This window comes from Ruditapes philippinarum, unplaced genomic scaffold (genome assembly GCF_026571515.1).
Source record: "Ruditapes philippinarum isolate M1 unplaced genomic scaffold, ASM2657151v2 ctg2100_1_1_1_1, whole genome shotgun sequence".
In the NCBI taxonomy this organism is placed as follows: Eukaryota; Metazoa; Mollusca; class Bivalvia; order Venerida; family Veneridae; genus Ruditapes; species Ruditapes philippinarum.
The window spans coordinates 22,646-31,971 of record NW_026852201.1 but is presented as its reverse complement, the minus strand read 5'-3'; the positions used below and the strand labels follow the sequence as shown (position 1 = coordinate 31,971).

Sequence of the window (9,326 nt, the reverse complement as noted above, 5' to 3'; positions counted from 1 at the left end):
CTGCAACATTTTCAATTTTGTCTTCTTGGCCTTTCTATAGGGATTTTTTTTCTCTCGCTAAACCTGTTGCGGGTCATCGTTTACGAAAGTATTTGTTTAGTTTCCAAAGAACGTTTGACTTGTAGAGCTTCACGTGTGTAGGTTGTAATAAGTCGCCCTGTACATTCAATCAGAGATGTTATATTTCCGATCCTTATAGATCGTTCGGTACGACATTATTGTTGTGTTGATGATATTTTTAGTTTCAACGTTCTAGATGCATTCATATTTGAACACTCCTCGTATATAATGACTACAATTACACCAGCAGTGTATCTAAGATATTTACACGGTCTTAAGTGACAAACCAAACCATAGAGCAGAGACGCATCATCAGCTCTGTTACTTTCCATAACAAATTCCAAAAACAATCTTGTAAGGGTCGATCATCAACATCTGACATTTTTACTTTTCAGCATACTTTAGGATACAAAATTGAAATTTAAAATTCTTGATATTGGCAAAAAGCAAGATGTCAGCATTGAAGAAATTGAATGTAGTTTTTATGCCCTAACCACTTAGGGGTAGGGGGGAGTCATGTAGGATTTCCTTTGTCCGTCCCTCTGTTCTGCTTTCCTGCTGTACGTCAGTAGATTGACAAGAGTGGCGTGTGGGGGCACCCGTGTCCTATGAACACATTTCAAATTTATATACATTTTAATATACTAGTATACGGTGTGCATGCAGATCTTAGAAATTGCTGCAGGCTTGGTTTGATTGAACCTTTTCATGGACGGTATCGGTAATTGCAAGCTACCGCCCCCAGCACCGCCTTAAGCATAAAATGGAAATGGTGAAATTTTGAATGTTAAAAATGCATGTGTCCTAAATGAGCAAACAATAGGCGGTATTAAGTACAAACGGAACTTTGAAACGGGATCAGAGTCTGCTTTAAAAAGCTCTATAGAGTTTGTTGTATCAAATGTTATTATACCAAGGACATCTTCTTAACCTTTTCCGCCAAACTTCGTATATCTTGACGAAATTTATCAGTTCAAAACCTGCAGCTTTAACCAATTTTTATTAAAATTTTGCCACGTTGTCAAAGCTAGATTTCAAGCTAGATTTCTTTATGATATTTTTTCCATTTTCTTATTTATTTATATTAGACAAAAGCCATTGTGGTAATGGTGAAATAGGGTTAATAAAGTTTGACTCTTTGCACATTTCTTTAGTTTGGAAGTTCATACAAGAAAATGTGATCGTCATTGACCTTACAACAGGTTCCTTTCTTTAATGAGACGACTGTAATTCAAGATTCCAAGAAAGAAGTTAATGCTATCAGGGATAAGTTATTTGTTGAAAATGAATTTTATTTTGACATTCTCGTGCCATTATTTAATAAAAAAAGTTATGATATGATAATCGTAAATATATATTTACAAGCGCATAAATCGTCATAATAAAACTTTTAGCATAGCAGCTTATTAAAGCACATAAAAGCTCGCGACCATGCCTTATCTAGTTAAACCAGCCTGCTAGTGATGTTGTTGATATTTCCGAGGGATGATTCTTAGCTGATTCTTAGATTTAAGTGGTTATTGTAGAAAAAAATGTTCATGTAATAAATTGTAATAAAGATAATTCATGGTGGTTTGACCACTTTGTATCTCTATATATAGACACAAATAATTTAGTTTGTTGGATTTGTATTTCAGTCTTTGTCCATTTACAGACTAAAAGACAACATGTTTTCGTAGAAACGAAACACTTTATAATGATATATATGTCATAACAAAACAAAACTATAAACTTACATTTTATTTGATATTATTAGTCCATATAGACGCCACACTTCGGATATAATTCAGTATGGAACTAAGTCTGTAGATAGACATGTCTTCATATTAAATATTATTTCTCATGTATATACTTTATACTCAGAAGTAGATCGTGGAGTTAATTTCTTATATTCACAATGTACTTGTTCCTGGAGTAAGTCCTATGTCACTCTAAAAGTGTGAAAGAGATCTATAATCAATTAATACAATTCACTTGAGATACCATTAGTACAAGTATATAACGATTATAATAGTACCCGTAGATCTACACAATGATATGCAAAACAAATTAGTACATGTATATGAAAATTTTGCCCGGTGAAGAAAAACCAAATCAACACTGAACACAAGTTAACTAACTATATATTCCATGGATTAAGTGATACGTCAAGCTACATGCAGACCCCTATATACTTTGACTCAACACTTTATGTTAATCTTTTTAATTAACATAGGCCGATCCTTATGCATGCCATTAGCAAAATAAGTTAAAAATCCACATATATAGATCTTACACATACACAACATAATTAGGACGTTAATGTCATTCTTTTTTGTGATAAGATTTTATCGCGTTCCAAGCATCATGCCAGTTCCGTCGTAAATGACTATACTTTGCCAGGAGAAACATGTTAGTTTGTACATTTTTAGAAAAACTTCTAGCTTCCATCAAGTCATAACCATGGTTTGCCTCCATCTTTCGCTGTGTAACACCGGCTTGTAAAGCCGCAAAACCTGTTACATATACATCATCTACCCAATAGAACTTCACATATCTAGACGCATCATAGAGCTTCTTGGTGACGTCATTAGACATGATGTATGCAAATCCCTCGCAGTATGGTGGATATTTTGAATAAGGATACTCGCTCTCTGAAACGTACCACTTATCATCTGTGGTCCTACGTGGACCTTGATTACTATAGACAGAACAATACAGGAAGTTTTCTAGATTACCGTCCGGTGATTTCTGTAGCAGGAAACGAACTAAATGATACACGTCGATCATTGTATCATCGTCCACTTTAACTACAAATTTAGTATTATTACAATAATTTTGAACCCAATGAAGGCCCATTACACATTTATACGTCAGATTTCTATATGAATCTAGAAAATTACCTTGAATTACATCAAGATGTGTTTTGCTCTCTTCAACAATCTTATCTTGTATAGTTTTGTCTGCTACTTTTGCAAGAAGAAACAATGGCACAATATTTGCCCCTGAGTAAAACCTCACTGATCCCCATGTCTCTCTGATCATTTGTCGTTCATTGTATTTCCTAGGATCACTATGAATTAAAACTAAAACTAACACGTTCCCGTTGCATGCTTTTTTGTTGTTAAGAATATATTCATAATGGTGAAGATTAACAAATGGATTTTCTAGATCAGCTTTATTTACAGCCTTTAAGTATCTTAGGTAGCTTTTCTTATCAATGTTGATGTCCTGCTTTTGTTCCGTCTCTTCAACTTCGTCAACCTTTAAACTGTTAACTGTGTCCTGTAACTCGTCCATTTTCTGGTATGTTTCTTGCATTTGTTTTTTATAAAATGGTGCAAATTTTGCTGATATTTTATTTACCTGTGCTAATCTTTCGTCCTTAGCAAGTTTTTTCATTGCCTGGAGTTTCGTTTGATCATTAGTGCTTGAATCTATTGTTGTTGTTAAAGTGAATATTAATCTGTGTGTAAATACAATGATAGTGATAATGAAAATAGCGACTGCAAGCTTTGGTCTACATGACATCTTCCTCATTCTCATTGCAGATAGCTGAAACAAAGTATAATATAGTAAGTCATATATATTGATGTACAAGTTAATTATAATTTATGTTTTAAATATATGTAACTGTTATTTATATATAATCTATTTAAAGAGTAATTTTGGCAAGCACTGAAAATAAAGATAAGATTAATCAGGGTGTTGGAGATGTACAGTAAATATATTTTTAAAAGCAGTAAAACAAAGATTAACAGATACATTTGTACAAGAATGGTACACAAAACTATATAAGAGATTCATCAAGAGCAAGAAGTAATGTATTGTTTTGTGATTTCATCTTGCAATGAGTTCTGTCAATGGCAATTAATGAAAATTTTAGGAAATCTTTATCACGTTTCAAGACTTCACATAGATTAAAAGTACGAACTGTAATGGTATTAACCTGAAGAAAAAGTCCTTATAATGAAAGAAAATGTAATATTTGCTCTAAATTAGAAGATGAATTTCATGAATCATTGGAATCATGAATCATCTCCCTTGTACAATGTTTTGAGAAAATAACTTATGAATAAATATTTTTGGAAAATACCACGTATACATATACCTAAATTCATTAAATTGATAACATCTCAAAATGATAATGTTATGAGAAAATTATCAATGTTTATCTTTAAAATGTCTGAATTAAGAACTTTAAATAATGTATTTGGAAGGTATTAGTAAATGTAATGTAACTTGATTGATACCATTATATGAAACTAGTGCTTCATTTACTCTATGCTGTTACTGTATATGGTAAAATTATTATTATGTGCATATTTAACCAACTTACAGTCTCCGTTACATGTTTAATATATGTTGTATATGTACAATAACCTTAATATAGTGTTTCTACATTGTATTGTATTGCATTGTACTGTATTTTCAACTGTTTCGAAATAAATGTATTGTATTGGTATTGTATTTATTGTATTGTTTTGTATTGTATTGCATTGTATTGTATTTTCTGTGTGCTCATGGTTATATTGCCAACATTTATTTCGTAATAAATCTAAATCTATAACAATAGAATTAAATAAGAAAGATATAATTAGTATATTAATGAAATCAAAATGGAAATAAGCTAATTTATTGTATATACCCAAGCAATAAAAAAAATAAATAAATAAAAGTCATATAGAATAAGAAAGAAAATACGATATGAATTTAATTAACTATATACGTTCTATATCAATCTAATACAACGATTTAAAGAAAATGTTCATCAAAATGAAAATCGTTTATTGAAAAGAACATATAGAAGCAACGAAATCAAGCTGTAGACTAAGCAAGCATTGATTCGTATACTTACTTTCTTTCCCTTTTATTTCCTCTTTTAGATAGTTTTATTTCCTCTTTTAGATAAAGTAAATCCAGTGGTTATCATCGTTCATTTATGTCACGTCTGCCGTATGGCATAGTTTACATACCAACTCTTACCGCATCTGGTCACGACACTGTTATAGTGCCTATAGTTCAGCACTGATTTATATAAGCCCTGTTTATAGTGTTAAAGATTAGAAAATACTCTTATCTTAGTGGAAATAAACACAAAATTGTAGATAATGAATTCCAGTCTCAAACAACTCTATAAATGTCTTTATATCTCCTGGATAGCATCATGTTCTCCAATCCCAACTCATCAAATATGCATGCTTATACACGCCCTGCTTAGTAAAGTGATCTGTGTGTGGCTATTTATGGGCTTTAATTAATAGGAATTCATATACGGTGACCGTGACATATAACTTCTGGTTATTTTTGAGTATTGATGAAACTATTAGATATAAAATATTTAACGGAAACTGTTAATATATTTAAGTATTCCCCTATGAACCTTGCAACAGTAACACTTGCTTATAGCACTTTATAAAGACATAGGTAAAAAGTTAAATCTTTACATGCTATTCCGTTGGTTTTTTTTATAGATTTATATAAAAAGAAATTGTAATAAATCCCTCTCTGTACATGTGTTTCGAAACTAGTATATAACTAGTATATAATAAAGCTATATAATAATCACTAGTCCAGAATCGCGGAAAATGTTGGTTAACTAGTTAACGCTAAAGTGTATTACTTTGAAATACACAAAGTAAATTAAGAACTTGACATACAAACTTCGAAGGAAGATACAAAGACATGATTGATTTACTACATTTCACAAAGCATTATATAATTGACAACTTCCGTTCATTATATAGTTGCGCTAATTTGCATTTATATACAATCATTAAAGACGATGTCTTAATTTTTATGTCCATTTAATGTTACATATATAAATTTATCTACTAATATAGTTGTGGCTGTAATCATTAAATTCACACTAATTGAAATGATATAAAGTAAAACTTTCAAGCGTACAAATACTGAAAACCTAGCATTCTTATTCGCGTCATAAATAATTTATCTTCCGTACAGAAAATAAATTTTCCTTTTCATTAAGTTAAAAAACGGAACGCGCAAGCTATGTCCTGTGTCTCGGTAACTATTTAATTAATAACACACTAATTAACACGAAGATTACAGTGTAAATTTTGTTTTATTTTTGGCAAATAATTATTCCAAAATTCCTGTATGACAGACATTTCTCCATCAGGCTAAACAGTAAAAACTCTACATAAAATATCAGAATAATGACATTATATGTGTCAAATCATTCGAGAATGTATCTCAAGATTAAGGAAACAACGTAATTTTACCATTTCCACATTTTATAGAAATATATTCCATGTGATAGAGCTTTATATCCTTTAACATTTCATTTTAAATATCTTTTCTACTTAGCACAAAGTTAATGTTTATTATATAGCTTTAACAAAACAATATTTTTACAAACGATCAACTATCTTGAATATTACATTATAGCATTGAAATATTTGGATAGCTTAAAATATCATCAATAATTTGTAGTAGAATAGGATAGTATATTAGAATAGAATAAATGAAAATGAAATTATCTTGTCAACTACCACAGTTGGTGAGTTGAAGAAAGAAACACTAAATTCATATTTACCAAGTTTTACCATGCAAATGGAGGTAAAATACATTTGTAAAGCATGACATGCATCAACATATGTGTTTTAAGGTCATTTAACTGCTTAAAGTGCATTAAACCAAAATGATTTAAAATGATTCAATTTCAATTAAGTACCAACATTATAGCATGAATGCAATATTCGCAAACAAAATTAAGATAACATTAGAGATGTAGATAACATGTTGTTATCTATGTCTCTGATAACATATTACCATAACATGTAACCATTATACTAAGTATGACATGAGGTACTGAAATAATTAAGTTATCCGTGATAAGCGAAGGATAAATTGTCATTCAAGATTTCAAAATCTTCTCACTCTGCTGAACTTTGTGCTAATATACATGTATATTAAAATTTCCCATCAATTTGATAAAGTCCGAACAATCTGTTGTATTTCAAAAGTTGAAACTTTACCACTAAGCACCTACAAAAACGAAACTTTTCCTTCTTGCTTAGTAGTGTCGCTGGACAATAACAAAAACAATGAGTTGTTGTACAGACAAACTGTACACCTGTACATTTATTTGACAGTTAATCTCATATTCAGGTTATTTTAGAACCCCTCTCTGTTTATGACAGAAAAAAAGAAAACTTCGGGTCGACGGACGCACTAATGCACGCACAGGAACCGCCATGTGATATGCAGCATATGAGAGTAAAGCTTATAATACGTGTAACAATAAACAATTGTGACATCAGATTCTAAGTCAACTGCAAGCGGGCTGTACAAGCACGATTTATTTACTAGAAACTTACGGATGCCATAAAATGATTGATTTACCGGAAACTTTAATGCTAAATATAACCTTGTTGTCAAGTGTCAGATGTGCCAAACATTGCATGTTCAGTAATACTAAATTCGTTTTCTAAATTACATCACTGTATGTCTAAAGCTGATATGCGAATAAATACAACTTTTCAAAGGAACATACTCTGAATTATTTCATGGCAAAGGGGCATTTATGGCCTTAATTACATAAAAGTTTCATAAAACAAGTCGAACATTTATCTATTATTAACAGTGCTCGAAGTTGTTAATTAAAACAAGGAAAAAAACACATGAACTAGCATATCGGATTCTTTTTTTAACAAATATTAAACAGGTTTATTGCCTATAAACAAGTAGTAAACAGTAGATCATGTCTAAAGATCAATGCAAGAGGCTATAGAAACCATTACACACCCAGGCTAAATAAACCGAGGGGTATTTCTACGCATGCAAGATCTATGAAATAACTAACTCAAGCATCTTATGCAATCAAAATACTCGGGAACATATGCCATTTATTCCAGGATATTGCTGTTTTAGAGGATAAGGAACGTAACTATTCCATCTATTTTATAATGTTACTTTTGATTACCCTCCACTCGCTAAAGTTTAGGCCTACCATTTCTAACATGCTTCACACTATTCCCCGACAATCAAGTGCACGATTATTACAGAAACTCCCGGCAGCAAAGAAATCGTTAAATGTCGCATCTGATACCATTATAAATTTATAGGGACATAACACAAAAAGAGAGAAGTTAGTGAGAAGTTTTTATATATAAAGAATTGTGTTGGCTTAACATAAATAAAGACGGTGCTAATATGTAAAAAAATCCTATTACTAACATTCTGAATGTTTGTTTTTTTGTCTGATATGATATGAACATTGTTAGAGTAAAACCTTGCAAAAAATAGTAAGCTAGATGTCGGGAATTACAGACCAGTTAGTATTTTATGCATTGCATCTAAGATGGACCGTGTATGTACAATTGGAGCAAATAATTTAAGTCTGGATTTCGGAAATGGCATACATCTGACACGTGTCTTATTTACCTTCTTGAGTATCCGTCCCCCCGGGTTATCACAGGAAATGGTATAAAAACCCTTTTTTTTTGGTTTAAATCATATTTAAATTTGTAAAGGAAAAGGTTTTCAAAAGAAAAGTATTTTGTAAATTTGTTTCCCCATCCACAATTTTGGTGTTTTTCCCCCTTTGTAGCGACTGGGTTTTCCTAAATGCGAAAATTCAAATTTCACTTTGGGTAAAATTCTTTTTGTGTTTTATGTAAATCATTTTAAAACCACGTTTTTTAAAAAAAAACAGTATTTACTGTCAATTACTGTATTATGCTACAATAATTGACAGTATTGTATATATTTTCGGATAGATATGGAAAACTTGTATATCGGGGAAACCGGGCATAACGTTACATTTTATCTATTTTTTTCATATTTAATGATTAAATATAATTGTGTGTATCAAATAAACTATGTTTTGAAAATAAACAACATCTCTTTAATCAATCAGTGAATTTTATTTGAACAATGTTATATGTATTTGTAAATGATGTTAAATGAAAAATTATGAGTAACCGTAACACTTTGCCCCGATATTTGGGGCAAAGTTATACATAACACGGGGTAATATGATACGCTTACATATCAGTTCATCATTATGTTCGACTAGGCTCAACTAAATAACAATGTGTGAATGCATTTTAAAATCAAAGGGCTGCAGCTCTATGGTATTTTCTGATTTTTGCAATCTAAGTCATACTGACTATCTGTATGTACTTTCCTGTATAAGTTTATTTTTTATACTATAATTCATCTTACGCAGCGACAGCGTTTTGATTTTCTTCTATAACAGTTTGAGATTGATACATATGGAATTTTGCATGAAAAAAAATAGAATTGCCTCGACTAGGATT

The 9,326-nt window shown here is 31.0% G+C and overlaps 1 protein-coding gene across 1 annotated transcript; it reads right to left on the bottom strand.

The window, feature by feature from the left end:
- Positions 1 to 1,785: 1,785 nt before the first annotated feature.
- On the bottom strand, positions 1,786 to 5,453 carry LOC132752141 (beta-1,3-galactosyltransferase 1-like). The gene is made up of 2 exons (XM_060742431.1): positions 4,898 to 5,453; positions 1,786 to 3,594 (listed from the first exon to the last, which is right to left on the bottom strand). Exon 2 carries the CDS (start codon positions 3,583 to 3,585, stop codon positions 2,365 to 2,367), a length of 1,221 nt encoding a protein of 406 aa, XP_060598414.1. The 5' UTR covers positions 3,586 to 3,594; positions 4,898 to 5,453; the 3' UTR covers positions 1,786 to 2,364.
- Positions 5,454 to 9,326: the final 3,873 nt, after the last annotated feature.